The 20,131-nt window shown below is 35.6% G+C and overlaps 1 protein-coding gene and 1 long non-coding RNA gene across 2 annotated transcripts in view; one reads left to right on the top strand and one right to left on the bottom strand.

Annotated features, from left to right (window-relative positions):
• The window catches only part of LOC134802917 (uncharacterized), a 428,476-nt gene that overhangs the window by 284,401 nt on the left and 123,944 nt on the right, over positions 1-20,131 (bottom strand). The gene's annotated exons all lie outside the window — the stretch shown is intronic.
• The window catches only part of LOC134802629 (zwei Ig domain protein zig-8-like), a 153,521-nt gene that overhangs the window by 126,433 nt on the left and 6,957 nt on the right, over positions 1-20,131 (top strand). The window contains exons 3-5 of the mRNA XM_063775265.1: positions 11,056-11,189; positions 17,398-17,475; positions 18,114-18,246. Of these exons, the coding sequence (XP_063631335.1) occupies positions 11,056-11,189; positions 17,398-17,475; positions 18,114-18,246 (345 nt within the window). The remainder of the gene's footprint in view (positions 1-11,055; positions 11,190-17,397; positions 17,476-18,113; positions 18,247-20,131) is intronic.

Genomic DNA, 20,131 nt, shown 5'->3' with positions numbered 1-20,131 from the left:
TACAATAGAAAATAAAGAAATAGCAGGCATAAATAAAATATATACGGATTTATTTATTCCGCCCGTGATGTGAACTAGCGATGTTGATTCGATGAGGATAAAAGTCTGATAGAGGAAGTTTGCGAACATCAAACGCTGGGTCTGATCGTGCCTAAATTACGTTGGGGCTTTATTGAGTAACTGCATACTTTTATCTAAGGTAATGTTAGAGAAAATATGTCCCGATTGTTTTGTCCGTGAGGAAGATATCGTAATTTGTAATTAAGTAAACCACATATACTTCATTTCTTATATGTACAGTTATTTCAGTGAAAGTAAAAAAATATCATAACGAATCAAAAGTAATTTTAGGCGTGACATAAGATATGTACTTATATAAATAAATAAATAAATATTGGGGACATCTTACACAGATCCACCTAGCCCCAAACTAAGCAAAGCTTGTACTATGGGTGCTAGGCGACGATATACATACTTATATAGGTAAATACATACTTATATACATAGAAAACACCCATGACTCAGGAACAAATATTAGTGTTCATCACACAATTAAATGCCCTTACTGGGATTCGAACCCAGGACCATCGGCTTCGCAGGCAGGGTCACTACCCACTAGGCCAAACCGGTCGTCAAATAACAAGATATTACCTGCCGCCTCTTGTTTACCCCTGTCTTCATGTATTATCTATGTCCATGTACATTTACTTTGAGGTTGTGCAATGAAGAGGATTTGTATTGTATTGTATTATTAGGTTAGTATTATCTTTAGTTTAAGTTCTCTGGAAGCCAATAGCTGGGCGTCCATTAGAACTCGATTCCAACCGCCTTGACTAACCCAGCACGATTAGGTACTGACTGCTGAGTTAGTCAAATCTTAAAGAAAGTGTTTTTACGTGTTTTATTTTGCGATTATAAAGAGATTATGTTTTTTTTTTATGGAAACAAAAGATAAAACCAATGCAGTGTCTAGTTTTAAGGTAATGCTCAGCTGCTGAGGATTGCTGCAACTCCTCCTTCCATTGTGTTGATAATAACATTTGACCGGAGCAGTCAAAACGCTCGTACGTTAGTTCGGCAGCTAGTTCAATCAAAATCCAATTCTGGTCCAGTTTAATTAACAGTACGGATGACGAATCTTGTTGTTGAATTCGAGTTTGGTGACGCGTACGTGTAACTATGTATGTAAATATAAGTGCTTAGTGGCGTTTTACGCGACATAACGCTAAATTACCGTTAAATAATTCGTCTGTGGACCCGAATCGGATTTTGAATTAGACATCTATTAGACATCTTTTAGACATCACCAAGATACGATAACGATATGTTTAAGATCTAACCTGTCAAATTTGACATTTGCGCGATTCTGGAGATACTGTTGAACGATTTCCACAGGATATGACTTAGAGATCCAATTCACATCTAATAGATATCTTACTCTATCTAACGTAAAAGTGACATTGGTTGCCCGAATTGCGCTGCAAAAGAGAACTAGTTGATATCTAAACTATAACGTATCTAGAATGGATCTAGTACGTGTCGTCTCTTGTGAATATCTTGAAGTTCGAATACGGCAGTGTGTAAAAACATGCAATATTCATTTGAAAAGTGAATGTATGTTGGCCAATTTACATTTTACATATACTTACATACATACATTTGACAAAATATATTTGGAACCCAGTTGAAAACTCTAATAGGTACTAAAAGAATAAAACTTTAAATTAGCGTGACACTATTTCGTATGTACTACGTATTCTAGTTTTATGTTATTAATACATACACCGAAAGCACTGTGAATATTTATTTTGGGCCAATACTCAAGGATCCCAGAAAACCACCTAATTTATGAAGCGTGTGTAAACAACATATACCTACTTACCTACTTTATTTATAACAGACTCTAGTTCGATTCTGTTTCAGACAGCCAATATGGCTATTTCCAAAATAAACCTAGTTTTCTGTCCTCAACCATTCATCACCCGGCTCATTCCCACCCGGCACCATTTGGAACATCGCCCGCCCGATGTCCTGACCTTACCGTTTCTGAACTTTCTACTCAATTAACCAGGATATGTAGGACCTCGATATCAATAACACCTAAACGTAATCGGATACAATTCTTATAATGGTTCGGCTCAAAATAATATTCATCTCCAGCTAAGAATAATCGTCCTGATTAAATCTTGCCCTTATTCCGACCGATTGGCAAAAGTAGCAGAATAATTACGTAACTTCGGAAGCAGATGAGTTTTGGTCCAGTTACCGACAGATCTCATTAGTTAACTGACATTTTAAGGGAACTTTAAAATGGATTAACATTCAACATGTAGCGTCTAGACATAGACTCCTAGACCTGTCCAGAGCTGGACATATCCAGGAGAATCAATACAATGCAAGTCCTCTTTATTGCACAACCTAAAATTTACAAAGAAACACACAGACAACAACACATACAGTGGTAAACAACAGACGGCCTTATCGCTAAAGAGCGAGTTTAAGTTTTCGTAAATTATTTTTTTAGGACGGTATATCATACTGCCGTCGCATGTCGTTGTGAAGTGCGAAGCGACAAATTCGCGTGCGGCGACGACGGCGATGACGGCGAAGGTACGATGGTGCGGTATTCTACATAAGCCGAGTATTTAAATTAGCGTGACACTATTTCGTATGTACTACGTATTCTAGTTTTTTGTTATTAATACATACACCGAAAGCACTGTGAATATTTATTTTGGGCCAATACTCAAGGATCCCAGAAAACCACCTAATTTATGAAGCGTGTGTAAACAACATATACCTACTTACCTACTTTATTTATAACAGACTCTAGTTCGATTCAGTTTCAGACAGCCAATATGGCTATTTCCAAAATAAACCTAGTTTTCTGTCCTCAACCATTCATCACCCGGCTCATTCCCACCCGGCACCATTTGGAACATCGCCCGCCCAATGTCCTGACCTTACCGTTTCTGAACTTTCTACTCAATTAACCAGGATATGTAGGACCTCGATATCAATAACACCTAAACGTAATCGGATACAATTCTTATAATGCTTCGGCTCAAAATAATATTCATCTCCAGCTAAGAATAATCGTCCTGATTAAATCTTGCCCTTATTCCGACCGATTGGCAAAAGCAGCAGGATAATTACGTAACTTCGGAAGCAGATGAGTTTTGGTCCAGTTACCGACAGATCTCATTAGTTAACTGACATTTTAAGGGAACTTTAAAATGGATTAACATTCAACATGTAGCGTCTAGACATAGACTCCTAGACCTGTCCAGAGCTGGACATATCCAGGAGAATCAATACAATGCAAGTCCTCTTTATTGCACAACCTAAAATTTACAAAGAAACACACAGACAACAATACATACAGTGGTAAACAACAGACGGCCTTATCGCTAAAGAGCGAGTTTAAGTTTTCGTAAATATTTTTTTTAAGACGGTATATCACACTGCCGTCGCATGTCGTTGTGAAGCCTGCGGCGACGACGGCGACGGTACGATGGTGCGGTATTCTCCGTACCTTCGTCCGAAGCTGCGATGTGCGACGAATCGCTTTTGATTATGAACAAAAGTCTGTACCGTACCATGGAGCTCGGTGTGGCATACTCGTACCCAGCGGCAGGCACTGCATCTCCGTCCGAAAGCGGGAATCATCGTGCGATTCACACCTTTGCATGGAGAGGCGGTGCCAATGTGTTCTAACTACCATGCGGTTTTTGCATACAATACATTTGATTTTTGATTCTACAGTACAAAGTTAAAAATCGCAGCCCCGGACGTCGCTCCGGAGTGCGAAGCAATGTAATAACCGCATAATTAAAACAAAATCTTTCAATAACCCATAGTTGCATTTGAAATTTGCATGCAACATTTTAGCTAAGCTATCATCGAGATAGAAATGACGATAATTTATTTATGGAGAATTACTAGATAACATTTAAACTTAAATAGGTTTTTATATTGTTTGTCAAATTATGTTTAATTGGCGACTTCGTATTTTAAGTCAATGAAAAATAAACAAGGCACTAGCTAGACACTTATCTCAAAGCCACTAAACTGCCAGCAAATGAATACATATAATTTTTAAACGGCATTAATTAATTTAAAAAGCATTCACGTCCGCGCGTACAAGGTTGCGTTGAAACTTTACGTATACGGCTTTGCTGCGGTGCGCGGCGTGTCAAAGCTTTTTCTCTAAGTGCTGCCCAGAACAAAAGTCCTGTGCAGTTAGAAACATAAAGTAATGAAATATTCACAGCATTCCCTTTAAAACATTAAATTATTACAATAAGTATGGCTTCGTTTTGGTGCTGCAGAATATCATTTTGATACAATTTACTTAAATTTCTTGAATAAAAGTATAATATTTAATTTTAGTCTACAAAGAAATGTTCCGCCATTCAAACATTTTAATCAAAAAGAAAGATTTTAATTTTAACAATTGATGGACAAACATTTCGTACCCATTTAAATAATATTTTGGTGGCTCAATTTTGGTCTTAATAGATAAGAAGGTAAGTATGCGATGAGGAAAGGAATGAATTACACTTAGTTTTTTTATTATTTAAATTATAATTTCATATCTAACCCTTTCTTTACGCAGGCAGGACGTTAAAGCTAAGAGGCTTAGACTAAAGGCATTAGGTCAAGTGGTCTGGCTTCTTTCGTTAAGCCAGTTACATTAGTAACGAGGCTGGCTCAAAGAAATCTCGCGCGATGTTTTAGTTGCTTATGGCTATAAACATACAGGCATAACGCAAGAAGATTTTAAATTAGGTATGTTATTAATGTGTAAAATATGTGACATTAGTGACTGAGAAAAAATACAACTGATCATCTTCCTCGCGTTGTCCCGGCTTTTTTCCACGGCTCATGGGAGCCTGGAGTCAGCTTACGAGTAGCAACTAATCCCAGGAATTGGCGTAGGCACTAGTTATTACGAAAGCGACTGCGATTTGAGCTTCCAGCCTCCATTGGTCCAGATAAGTCCGATTTCCTCACAATATTTTCCTTTAGCGATTGGTAAATATCAAATGATATTAGGTCCTTACCTATGAAATTGGCGTTTTTGTTCATAGATATAAGTCTGATCCTAGTTTTTTTTTTTACAAATGTACATACACAATTACAATAAAACTACAGTGCACTCAATAATCAACGATTTTACATACAATTAATTGTTATTTTTTATTGTTAAGTGTTCAGAATTAAGCCTTGAAAATAGGTCTTTTCATGTGCTGTCGGTTCGAGTATTAAAATTACTTATATTTTTCTAATGGTACCAATTTTCAAGAAATGGAGATATTGAAAACATACCTTAAAGGTGTCAAAAATTACTGGAAAAATTTTGTTTGGTTTGAATTAGCCATCAAAAAAATATCCGCAAAATTAATTGTATGGAAATTCGTGTTTCGTTGAAATTCTCCGAACAAAACGCCAATTTCATAGGTAATGACCTAATATATCATTCATAAGTTCCAAAAACCTCATTGGTGCGAGCCAGACTTTGAACCCCTATCCTCCGAATAAAAAGTCACACGCTCTTATGGCTAGGATCTTACCACTACTTACCAGCCCAAAATACAACTATTAAGACCAAAACTTTTTCAAAACAACGGCACATGACAAAGCGCCTTTTTTTCAGCTCCAGCATTTAGCATAGGGAATCTCGAATTTGACTGATGTTAGTTTGAATGTTTTATGAGGCACTGTTTTTGGTAAGATTATAAATAGATCAAAATCTGAATAAAGTCAGACCAAGAAAAGTCTGCAGGGGATTTGATAGCCCACGCAGTACACCGAGTGCACGTGTTATTTCAAACGTCAAACTACTATGAAATTATGACGTATAAATAACACTTACACTGCGTGGGCTATCAAATCCGCTGCAGACTTTTCTTGGTCCGAGTCTAACTAAATAATATGTCTAAAAAATCCTCAGGTTATTACAGGTTTTTTCTTATACTTGTATGATACTTTTCTACAAGTTATTAAGCTCAATACTCAATACTCAATATCTTTATTGCGAATAAGGAATAGTCCATGCAGTAGTGGATACACAGTATCAAACAAGTTAAAACAGGAAAAAAATAAAGTCATTTAAAAACATGTCAAAAATATAGAAAATAGATAGCACATAATAAAATTGATAATGTCATTAGAATACAAATGAATAATTATACAGATGAATACAACACATCACAAGATTCAACAAACAATTATAATAACAGTCCAAAACAATAAAAATCAAGATAAAATTAATGCAATTCCAAGGTCTATGTTAATCAAATATCTTACCAAAGTATTCGTCCAGGTTATAGAATGGTCTACTTATTAAATATGTCTTAAGATTCGTACTAAACTCTTTAACATTATTGGAATCCTTAACTTTTATGTCAAGACTATTATATATTTTAATTGCGATGTGGTTGATGCTTTTCTTATAGTATGCAAAGTGTGATTCAGGTAGCACAAGATCTAAATTGCGGCGAAGCGGGTATCTCTCACATTCTTTTTTGGATTCATATGAGCTTAAATTTTTATGAACAAATAAACAGATTTGGTATATATATAATGCAGTTACTGTAAGTATGTTGTTCTTTATAAAAAGATGCCTATGCGTTTCAGGGAAGTAACCTTCAATGAAGCGTATGCATTTTTTTTGCATAAGTAAAATTTTATTTACACTTGGACTATTGCCCCATACTTCAATGCCATACCTGATTATACTCTCTACGTATGAATAATAAATAGTTCTCAGGGTTTGCTTATCGCTAAGTTTAGCCATCGATTTTAGTGAATAACATGCACTTCCTAGACGCTTCATAATATAGTTTATGTGGTCATGCCACCTTAGGTATGGATCTAGTTCTATACCAAGAAAACGAATTGAATCCGATTTAGCAAAAGGGAGATTTAGAGAACAGTCCATTGAGTTGAATGCACGTTTAAAAATCATGTAATAGCACTTGTCATTATTGAGCGACAGACCATTTGCGGAAAACCATTCTGAGAGATTTTCCCAGCCACGTGTGGTTATATTCTGCAATTCTTCTTGAGTCTCTGCACCCAGAATTAAACTAGTGTCGTCGGCATACAAATAAGGAGTTCCATGTAAAATATTTTCTGGAAGATCATTAATAAATATTATGAACAATAGAGGTCCAAGAACAGATCCTTGCGGAACGCCACGTGTTATAATGCCTTCATCAGATTTATAGGTTTTATTATTTTCTGCTTGACTTGAACACTTGATTTCAACAAATTGTCTACGTCCGGTTAGGTAGGAAGATATCAGATCTGTGTGCTTAAAAATTTACTTGCCAATTTACCTAAAACTACACCACGTTCTTAAACAATGGCATAGTGTAACCATTATGTACTTTGCAAATAACAAAATCATTAGAAGTGAAACGAAAATCAACCTTAAGCAGATCAAAATAAAGACGATTATGTGTGGTTAGTAGTCTTTCAAAAACATGCTGTAGAGCCATAAAAAGGAAGTAAATGAGACGTGAACCGCCCGATTAAAGTCTGGTAATTTGGCTAAATGGCGGTAGGTAAGCTCTAGAAGGGTTAAGTGTGAGCAATATGCAATGGATGCGGTAATGTCTACTATTCACGATACCTTCTCTGAAACATACATACGTACTAACTAACAACTGATATATAGTTATATAGTAAAAATAAATAAAAAATCTAGTTTCAGTACTAAGATACTAAGTACAAGGTTCGAAGACGTAAGAGTTGACGTTAAATAACGCTTGAGGAAAAACCGCCGATTAAGTCATTAACACTGGTGAAAAATCTTATCAATCAATAAAACTAAAACTTGAATCAGTTCGGGATTCTGTAACTTTTAAGTCTTCTTGTAGGTATTCCTAAGATCTGGTTTATCGTATCCAGTTTGTGCCTACGGGTAAATCATAACTATCTGTTAGCAATGTTTGTGTTTAAATAATTAGAAACATAAGTGACAATGGATAGAAAAACGAGTGCGATACCGATTTAGTATAGGTACAATAGAGCCTATCCATGTAGGTACCTATTGGTTTTTTTTCCTTACGTTCCAACTTTTAAAATAAAAATACATATCAAAGACCGTCGTATAACCTTTTATTTAATAGTTATCTATCTAAATCTTCTTGTGATAAATTCGACGACAACCCCAAACAACCGCATCCAATATTTCCACGATAGCAAGTAAAAAAGGGTTTCACAAACCCCAGAATTAAACCCACTCACCTGCGCCGCATTAAGGCCCTCAGATGTTTTAGCCCCACATAATTTCTTCATCAACATTAATTAAGAATGAACGCACATTACCTTTTCCATTTTATGCGTCTAGGAGGGCAATTATAATTTACACTTGACATCAAAATTATGAATAATGATGTTATTTTGATAAATTATGTCATTTAGTTATCATTGGAGCGTGCATTCCGCTCGTACCACGGAATAAATAATAGTACTAGGTACAGTAGATTCATTCTGTAACAACAAAACGCGTCTGTTACGATTAGGACAGATATGACCGCTAGGTGGCGACAGTGCCACACGCGGCTTATGTTTGTATGTATGTAAACACTTTATTGTACATAAGACAGGTTAAATTACAATTAAACAAAAAATATATATAATGTACAAAGGCGAACTTATCCCTATAAGTGATCTCTTCCAGTCAATCTTTGAGCAATTGAGAGTAAATTAAAACAAACATGATAGACAAACGAACACTATGTACAAAAAAGTAAACTATGGTTCAATTATTACGCAAGTAAATAATTAAAACCTATAGCCTATAATATAATAATATATACACATTATACACATATATAATACATATTAATAAAGATATATGCATAAATATAAATATATACAATATCACAATTTAATAAAAAATACTTAGTACTCAACCAGAACACAAGTCATTGGAGAGCCATAACTTATGCGATTTTTTCTTGAGTGAAGCTACCGAAGTGTCAAAATTGACGTTTCTTCAAACAAAAACGTCACTTTTGACACTTCTTTGACACTGACATATCCAATCCATATCGTTTCATTATCTAGTATTTGACGTATCTCATTGTTCGAATACGGCTGTGTGAAGCTTATGGCTAGCCACCAAAATTGGTGTGAAACGGATATACTTGTAGCTACCTGTTGCAAAGCGACGAAATCGCGGAGTGAGCCACGCCTGCTCGTACTTCCGTCCGTAGGTAGGTATGTAGGTACACGTATGTATTTCCGCGAGTGACACGCACGGGCAAATGACAATAAAATGACATCATTTAGATACATATCTATTTTATGTCAAATATACGAGTAAGTTTGCATTGGCATCTATAATCTGCACCTATTGGTTTGGTACTTACCTACAGTACAAAAAAATAAGGACCACCCTTATTAAGACACTATTTATAGCAAGAAGACACCTTTTAAACAAAAAATTAAAACTGTATAACAAAGGAGACCGTGAGTTTTATGCCAACATAGATCTAAACGCGTTTACGCTTCATACGCTTCATTTTGTAAACTAAATACACATTTTACATTTAAAAAAACCGGACAAGTTCAAGTCGGACTCGCCCATCGGGGGTTATCACCATCCTAATCTAGATTATAACGATTCATATAAGATATATATTATAATGTAAACTTTCAATTTCACGGGGGCCCAACGCTTAACAAAATCGATGATCTCCTTAGATAGATTCTATTTCTTGTTTAATCAACGAGTGTAACTTGATTAACGTTGGCTTAGGCCTATTACTACCGATCAAATGAGTCAGCTGGTTTTCCAGCAGATAATTAAAAACAGCCCGGATATGATGGTCGTTTTTGTCTACGTGACAGCGTGATAAAATGGTATCCGTCATTTTCTATCCTGCGGTGTTAAAAGTGACAGTTATTTTATCACGTGGATAAAGCCATCCATAATACGCCTGCAGGGTATATTAAGAAAGAAGAAGATGTATTCATTGCCGCAACAGCGAATACAGTTAAAACAGTGTCCTAAAAGATTTCGATTCCATCTTTGTAAATGAGTTTACAGTAGGTATATTATTACCTGAATCCCCGAGATATTATCTGCCGCATGAGGCATTAAACTACCATTACATTAAGCCATTAATTAAAGGATAATAAAATTACCTTACGCCACGGGTACTTAATAACCTTAGTAAGGAAGCTCCTATTTGTTAACCTGGGGTCCATAAGAGTAATATTAACTTTATTAGAATACGTTTGGGACCGACAGAAGTTCTTGGAAGTAGGACGCACGTAAGGACAGTAAACCTGTACACTAGTGTACACTAATGGACACTCGCAATCAAGACACCTGTTTGGAGAACTTGTGTGTAGTGTGGCAGGCCATGTAAGACCGTCAATACGTTTAGATGTAATGAAATCTTTTTAAAATTTGGATGGTCCGAGCCGTCAAAAGGTTGGTTTTATGTTTATCGTGATTGTACATTAATTCACTTATTAAACACACTATTTATGTAACTTCTTTGGAATCGGTATGTTGTAACCCCGTTATTCATAAACGAGCTACAAACCTCAATTAGATAATAATCGTTTTTGACTTATGTATTTGTAAGAAAGGGATAAAACACAATTTAACTAAATCAGGCCCGTAAAGTTTTATGAATAAGGGGGTAAGACTTGTAACAAAGTGCAAAGCGCAGTTTGCTTTTGTAGGCACATACAAATAGATTATTAGACAAAATTATTCCACCTCCAAAAACCAATAGTCACAGACAAAATGTAATCGTATCACTAAAAAGCGAAGTCTCCTCTAGAAATCACTCTGACGTCCTTTGAAAATTTTAATCAGAGTAAGTTATCTGAGAAAAACTAGACATGTTTATTAATACTCAAAATATATACAAACCTGTGACTAAGAGTAATAATGTTACCGAGCAACATTCTGAGCCATACTTAACTGTTGCCTAGTAGCATAAAGTAGTTAAGTATGAAGTTCCTGTGTACTAACTAGATTGCCTAAACAAGTTTCACTTAATCATGTTTCCATTCCAGGAACAGCGCACTACGGCGAGGACAGCGTGGGCTCGTTCCCGTACTTCGAGTATAACGTGCCGCGCAACGTCACTACCGTGGTCGGGCAAACTGCCTTCTTGCACTGCAGGGTGGAGCAGCTTGGAGATAAGGCGGTCAGTATAAAGCCCTTGCTACACGGTCGCCGACAAGCCTTCTAACCGTCTGACCTTGGTCTGTCCTTGGTCAGTTTTGGTCAAATTTTGTTGGTAACAACTGTCTACACGGTCCGGGATGGACCAAGGCCACGCGATCTGGGGGCTTGTCGGCGACCGTGTAGCAGGGGCTTAATTAAACGCGGAAATGCTTTTTGCAGTACATACGGTGCTACTTTAACGCACTAGTGCGATATATGCCCATTACGTAACTATTTAGAAAATTTTAATTGCCATATGTACAGTCACCTGCAATACTATGTTACTCTTCGAAGGCCGCAAAAATATGTGACGGGGTCTTATGGCTCTACAAATAAGATCGTGTCAGATATTTTTGCGGCCTTCGTTGTGTCATATATTATTGCTGATGGTTTACCTACTGTAAAACGTACGACACATGTGCGAATAGGTAATTCGCAACTCGTGTCGATTTAAAACACTCCCATCGGTCGTGTTTTAATGAATCGTCACTCGTTGCGAATTTCCTATTTTTCGCACTCGTAATGTAATGTACCGTGAATATAGCCAACTTTGCCACCAGGGCAAACTTTGCCCAAAACGACAATATTAAAAAAATTCGTTAATGTAGAAAAAATTAAAATACTTATGGCCACCCTGCTATTTTTAGCAGAAAATAGGTTAAATTTATGACAAAACTATAACATGTGCACAACTTGACTTGGGAATTTTCAGCGAGTTCGGGTTTCAGTTATAAAACCTGAAGCATAGATTATGTCCATTGAGGTTTAATCTAAAAAGGCCTAAAGACACAAAAGTTTTGGCGGTGGGCAATGTAATCCGGTAATTTACAGACCTATGGATGCCAACATTGCCCACCACCAAAAACGGCTTAGGGTTGTCACTTTTGTCAAATTTACCCAACTTCGCAAGTAAAAGAAGGTTATGTTTGTACACTAAAGTAAGTTTATAAATATATACTGTATTTGATTGGTCTTATTATCCTTTATTTAGATGTTTTATCCCTTTTACGCATGAAAAATACAGCAAGACTCATATTTTAGGCCATTAAACTATTGTAACAGGTTTTCTCTAAAGTGACAATCCTAGCCTTTGTAAAATGCTTAGGTGAGTCTTGTATGGAAAAGGGCAAAAACGGGTAGGCAACATTGCCCACCCGATTTATTCAAAAGTTTACATACTTATCCATAAGTTATTAACAGGGAATGATAGGATTTCCCAAAAACTTTTTGTGATTCTTAGACATCATCATAATAAGAGCTGTATTTCAGCACCAAATTGACGTGGGCAATGTTGGCCACAACTCCGGATATCTTTGCCCGCCCTCTAAAACGCCAAAAAAGTGGGTAAAACAGGATTTCAAATTTTTGTCTTCAAGTAAACTGACGCGGTTGATTACTCCGCTTATCCCTTAAAGGGATAAGTTCGCCATTGTACTAATGACGAATGTTATTTTTCCTGTTTTGTTTTGATTTTTGTACAATAAAGTGTTTTACTACTGCTACTACAATGGACGTGCTGAGCAAAAAAAAGTCATACGATGTCATATATTTTATTTGAGAAATACGTGTTTTTTTCGAAAAAAGCGGGCAAAGATGGCTATATTGACGGTACTATTAAAGGGATCTTTCGGAACAACAAAAGAATGCGTTGTGCCTTTTCGAAGATTAGACAGATTTGTAGCAGAGCTGAAGAGTCGAAATGCAGAATCTAAAAGGTGTTCTGAAGACATCATCTACGAGTATATCGGATCACATAATTTTAAGAGAATGATTTAAACAGACTTCACAACTATTGCGGCTATGAATAATTATCAAAACTTTAAAATATTTTGTATACCTAGTCTATGGAAAAGGCGACGTAAAATATAACTAATACTCGTAAAAAACTTTCCGAAACTTATTTACAACCGTACCGTATCCAATTCAAAGTTTAAAGACTACGAGTACAATCATTCTCCAAAGTTCGGCAAAGTTGTTGAAATAAATAAATTCTGTACACCTCTATTATGCTCGAGTAGCCATTCAAATCAAATTCCGGTAAAGTGCGCGATATAATTTACAAAGAAGAGCCTAAAAGGTTCGATTTGTTCGCGAAATTCGAGCCTCAAGCCATTGTTGTTGCCAACCGTCAGTTGTTGGGTTTCTAGTTTTAAGTTATTATAAACTTCACTTTTACGTGTTGTTGTTCCGTGTAAAAATTTAAGGCATTGTAAAACTTAAGCAAAAACTTTTTATTTGTGGTGTTCCTTATTACAACGTAAGAGAAACCACAAATAAAAGTTTTTGCGTTTTCCCATTTATCGAGGACCCTAATAATCACGGTTCACTAGTTCATTTAGTAAGAAAGTCGTCAATTTAATTTATCTTACTTTTGATAGCGAACCAACAATTTATTTAAAAAAATTCGCTTCCCAACCACCCGTTTCAATAAAACTAGTTATGCAAAATGGCACATTGCTATTTTAAATCTAATTTGCAGCGGTAGGCGGCTGGGAATGTTGTAAAAATTTGCCTTTAAAATGAATCCTTCCGTCTCTGTTCGGAAAATGTGAAAGTATCAACAGTCAGTTTTTGATTACTATTAATTTGAATAGTTCTGAAGATTTATGATTTGTAAAGGACGAACTTTAATTATCGTCACCAACCTACACGTAATTTTTACTAATATAGATACGCCCACTGCTAGACATAAGTAGATCTCCTTAATTTACAAGAGGGCGTAGGCTACAGTACCTGCGACAAGGCGTGCGGTTCCCAAATTGGAATACCCTAACATTTGTTAAATAAAGTACATAGAACATAACTAGCCAACTAATACTATAGTCTCGCCGCAGAACCCTAGTTGAGCTAAAATAGTATAATCAATAGCGAGCGGACAGCCTTTGTATCATCGCCCTGCTTCTAATAAAAGACTGGCTGTCTGAGCCAGAGGCTTGCTGAAATGTCTCCTGAAGACCGGGTGCCTGTGTTAGCATGACAAGGCATCCGTTGCTGTGCATTTTTAATTCGTACCTTTGCGTGTACTTCCATTCCAATAATGTTTTGTTTTTCGTTGATGGCTCGAGCTTTACAATTCAAATATGCATGAAGATAATATCTACAAGAAACTATGTAAAATAGCAAAAATAGAAATGTAATAAGCGAGACTTTTGTAGAATGCCTCGAACCTTTTTCAGTGTTATCCATTCAACATACTTACATACATAACACAAATAATATAAAAATATCTAAGTAATGAAGATTCTCTACCTACTCGTAACTTTTATTTTTAGATACACGCGTGTATAATTCTGGATTGTTTATCATTTACCTTTTCTGGAAAAGAATATACAAATTCTAAAAAATAAAACAATTTACAATATAATCCTAGTCGTAAATATCCATCGAACTGAGACATCCATTACTAGTTTCAACCCATTGAATGGCTAAAGTGCTTTTGTGTCTTTATTCGAATCGAATTTAATGTAAGTCGTCCATAGCAGTAAATTCTGTTATTACTTTTCCCCACGGCAGCGAATTTACACTGTTTTTCTCGTTTTCATTGGGTTTTATTTGCGACGACAAATATTTTTCCACGAGTATCCGGGGTTCATGATTTACGCCCGTGGAGAGTTATAACGCATTTTATGATACCGAAATTCACAAAGAGAAATGAAAACTTCTTTAGCACCACTCGTAATGTGAAGATGTGTCATGCCAATTGCGTGACAATTCTCTCCAATGAATTTTACGAATACTTACATTTTTATTGAAACGATTACCGTATCATTTTTAAATTCAAACTCCTACATAATATTATGTTAGTTTACTTTTTAAAAATTATTGTACATACATCCCATAAGTTTGTCTATCTGACTTAAGTTTTCCACTCATTTACTCGAGAGTTAGCTGGAAGAGATCCCTTATAGGGATAAGTTCGCCTTTGTACTTATTTTACTGTAATTTATTTTGTAAACCTCTGTTGTGAAAAATAAAGTGATTACTACTAGGTACCTACTACTACTTTTATATTATATTAGGTTAGTAAGTACTATGCGATCTGTTTCATACATAAGTTACTCCGACTGGGACACGTAATATTTAAAAACTGTCTATCTACTTAAATTATTTGTAGTTTTTTTAACACTATTATATATGCAATAAGCAGGTTGAAATATTCAGAAGATTTGCCTTACAACCGATAAATAAAAATCCCGAATAGGGTTAAGTATTTTTTTTTTTAATTATACTCGTAATTTCATTCGCAGTGCAACTTGAGTTATCAAAATAGTCCTCTGGGGAATACAAGATTTGAGTCACAAATTCGAATTATTCATTTCATTAAGAGAAATAGGCCTCGTGGGAGAGATTGAGGAGCTAAGAGCAGTAGCCAACAAAGAATGGTCAAGGATTCTTTGCTCTGGGTCACAGATAGCATACTTATTGTGGTCTGACATTCTCATCGCTTAAGATTGCTCTGAGGTGAGATTTTAATTTGATAATATCTCAATGCATCCTGTCAGCACTTATTTATTGACTTATCTCTAGACAAAGCACTATATTTGAGATAAAATCCATATTTTAATATATTCACTAAGTTCACAGTAGAAGCAATTTTTAATAAGTAAAGCAATGTAGTACAGAAAGCAATTAGGTACTAAATTAATTTTGTAATAACACAACATACATAAACAACACAATTTGGAAGTTACAAACCTACGAGGAGACTAAGCCTGCTTCTGAAATTAATTAAAATTAAATGAAATCTTTGTTTACCTATCAACAATTAATCAGAGAGTGCTAAGTAACATTGGTGTAGGTACCAGAATCTCAACTTTTCTAGTGTAATGAAGCGTGATGCCTCGTAGCCCACTTGCGCGGTGTAACTTTTGAATATTTGCTGTATGTAGATAATAAAGTCCATAGTTCGAAAAATACAGTCAAAGTATTTGATTTCTGTACCACTTCACTTATCAGTTATCACACTGAATGACGAGGATCTAGGTATCTCATATTATAGACAATATGACAAACTACAAATTCAATTTCAAATAAAAAAAACAACGGGTTGCACTCCGGGAGTGCCGGCAGAAGTGAAAACTCAATGACATTGTAACAGTTTTTCGATCAGGTCACGTGTCCGTCTTACGTCTTACGAATCTTACGGTCACGTGACATGTCGCGAGTTTAACATTTTTTCCCCATCACAAAAAGTGCACAGCGCCGCTAAAGAAGTTTTCACTTCAAAAAGTAAGTAGCAATTTAAAATGAAAAAATAAGGGGGTTATTAAATAAGCGGCGACATGCAGATTTAAATAATGGCATTAATGACTTCAAAGTCAACTGTAAACGCACAATAATTTGAGGACGTGCGCTGAGTGCTCAAACTTGGGTGGACGTGAAGTTCAAATTCAATCTATGTATGTTAAGCTCATGAAATTTCACTTCGCAAGTGTCTTAGCTATGTAAAGTGTAACCCCTAACTTGTACCTAAATCTGTAGCTTGTTAGGAAACACCTATTATAAAAAAGGTAATAAAACACTGCCTTATGTCTCGACTTAATCTGATTGTAATAACTGTTGTTGAATATGATCTGGATTTGTTATGGATATGATCTGAGCTGAGCTGTCAACAGTGACATTTAATCAACTAGGAATGTATGGCCATGCCTTCAGGCTGAAATTGGTCGTTTGTTGAATTTTAGAGCCAACGGGAGTGGTCATTTCTCCATACAAACGTACTCCTCGTTTTCCTCCGTGGTTTTTGAAGCTAGAGCAATGATTTTTTCAACACAAATTAATATTGTCAATATCTGTGTCGGACCGTTTTGCTTTTTTGATATTTTTGTTTTTTAAGGCGCTAGAGCCCTTCAAAAATGGCCAAAATGGCCTAATTGACTATGCCGCAATGAGAGGCGTGGCATTCAAAACTGATATCAATTAGCCAAAAAAGCAAAACGGTCCGACGCAGATAATTTCATAATCATTTAGATTTCCAAATTTGGTTACGATTGGTTAAGTTTTGGAGGAGGAAACAGAGGAGTACGAAACCTCGATTTTTTAGATTTTTACGCAGGATTTTTCGCCTTGTCCTTATCGCACTACTTTTAGGTGCCGCTTCCGTTAGCGAGACGGGTACCGACGACGTACCTAAAATATTTAAAACTCAGCTCCTGTTTCGTCTTAAGCTCGATACGTTTTTGTTACAGGTATCATGGATAAGAAAAAGAGACCTCCATATACTTACAGCTGGGATATTAACTTACACATCAGACCAGAGGTTTCAGGTAAGTTTAGCATACTCGTAATAAAAATCTAGATAAATATATAAATAATAATGTACCCTAGAAATATTTTCTTGAAATATCTCAAGGAATTGGTAATTCTCAAATATACATTCTATACAAACTCTAATACCACCAATCGTATACCTGCCTAAACAGGCCAATCCGAACGTGGACGTGGAATTATATTATTATCAGTTAGCTGTCATTCGTGCGGGCGGCTCGCTCGCACTAATGGCTGTGTGTCCACAAGCAAAGTCTTCTCTGAGCGAAATGAACGCGTAAAGTGTCATTCTATGGAACTTGCTAACTATGTAAACAAAAGTCACTAGTAAATTCATCAATCATCATTCTTTGACAATTTCAATATGGCAGTTTGTACATAATTAGCAAGTTCCATAGAATGAAACTTTAAATGACTAGAGTCTGTGAAGAGAAGAATCGTAAAATGTGTGAGATCCAATACATTCTACGACTCTTCTCTTTCCTCACAGACTCTAACTGTTCCATTATCATCGTAATATCGGTTTGATGTCAGTGCACGTGCGAATTGGCCTGTCAGTCGTGCATTGCTTCGTGTGACATGTAGTAAAGTAGTTGTAAGAAAAATGATGATATTAATGTTACTCATAAATCTGCAGGTGATAAGACCGGACAAGTCCGAGAACTGGACGCTACAGATCAAGTTTCCACAGGAGCGGGACGCGGGCATTTATGAATGCCAGGTCAACACGGAGCCTAAGATGTCACTGGCCTTTCAGCTCAATGTTGTAGGTGAGTCAATTTCTTTTATAATTTAATTCAGTTTTAAGGGTAGTGCTCGACATGCTACTGCCCAGTAGATGACACCCTATTGTCACCTATATTTACAATGACTTAAGTTTTGTAATGAAATGTGTTAGGACAGTGACGAGCACTTGGACATCTATACCTTATACATAATTATCTTTTTCACAGAGTTCTCGCCAATACTTTGTTGCGCGAGTTGTAATTGAAATTGATTGATTTAATTTAATTGGTCAAGTTTACGAATGTCACTTCCGGTTAATATGCGTGGTATGTTATCCATTAAAATAATGATATCTTGTAAAAATCTAGTGAACCAGGTATAAAAGAAAGTGCTAGTTAAGGCTCCACTAGCGGTATTTTATGATTTATCGATAGTAACAAACAGGCTATTTTACTGCAGTATATTTTTATGGAGTTTTGTTTACGAAGTGTTATCACCCCTGGGTTGATACCAGTCAGTCCTGAGATATGGATACAGGTGCCGGTGCCTACATAATTATGCCTGAATCTAAATATTTATAAGGACGTAGGTATAACTGCAGAGTTGCTGCTAAGTAAAACTCGTAAGTCTCCTTAATATAAGTTGTCTAAGACGTCCAAGAAGGCAAATTTGATAAAGGTCAACAAACTGTCCAGATGTCAGAATTTCTTCATTGGCTGTTGTTAATATCTTGTCTTGAATATTAGAGATATATTTCCGAGTTTATAAATAGGTACTTGCTAAGAATTTAAAAGAAAATATATTTTGAAATTTTACCAATTAACGAAAACAGCAAATTGAAATACTAAATACACGTCTGCCTCGGCCTACGTCACCTTAAATTAATGGGTTTATTTTGACAAATAATTTCTTGAATTCCAATGAATGCAAGTAAAGAAAATTTCTCATTACATCTCTTACAAATTTACGGTACGGTCCTAATGACGATAGGGACGGGGAGACTGGTCGGCACTTCCTCGGAGTAAATAGGGCGATTTCACCTAATGGAAGCACCGCATTTACCTTACTTACTTCTTTTCACAGACCATTATAAAAGTTCTAACTTAAAACTTTGGACTGAATAGTTAAGGTGCTAATATACTTGGTCGGAAAAAGATTATAAATTTGAAAATTTGTAACTATGCTAATAACGGGGAAGATCATCTTTTAATTTCTGTTTTTCTTGGTTTTTCTTGTAATTTTTGTTACTTATAAATGTTTTATCACTGTTAATTTAACTATTTCTGTGAATAATTATTGTCGTGGATGACACAACTACTTAGAACTAAAAGAAATTTAAAACAAAAATAATTATTTGTCCTAGAAAAAGTATCACAAAAATAACATGGACACTCAATTTTGATTATCATTTAAAATCGGTACTTATTTATAACTCTTATTGAATAATTTTACGGTTTAGACTCACTTGTTTGTGCTTGAGAAAGGAGACCTAGGCTCTCCAAAACATGTCTCGCGAGTGACTAAAAACAAGTGAGTCTAAAGTGTCTAAACCGTAAAATTATTCAATGTTAGTATACTGTCTCACAACAGTTTAAATTCGATTATTTATAACTCATTATAATTAATGTTTATATTTTCGCAAGTGCATTCGGGTTAAAATACAAATTAACGATTCCAGTATTTAATCATGAAAATTAGATCTTAAAATCCATTTATTGTACGATGTTCACAAGAAAGACGAATTACGCCCTCAGTAATTAAAAAAAGAAGGTTACTTCTGTTTTCTTAGAAAACAAAGTGAAATTATTCATTCTTAAAAGATTTTTCCAACAAAACAACCTTTATTCAATTACTCCCAGCGAGCAAAGTTCACAGTATTGCAGAATAAACAAGGAAGCAATAAAGTTGATTGTTTGCAGGATATACTTT

The sequence above is a fragment of the Cydia splendana genome, chromosome 2, assembly GCF_910591565.1.
Source record: "Cydia splendana chromosome 2, ilCydSple1.2, whole genome shotgun sequence".
In the NCBI taxonomy this organism is placed as follows: domain Eukaryota; kingdom Metazoa; phylum Arthropoda; class Insecta; order Lepidoptera; family Tortricidae; genus Cydia; species Cydia splendana.
The sequence above is the reverse complement of the archived record's forward strand: the minus strand, read 5'-3'. Positions and strand labels throughout refer to the sequence as shown.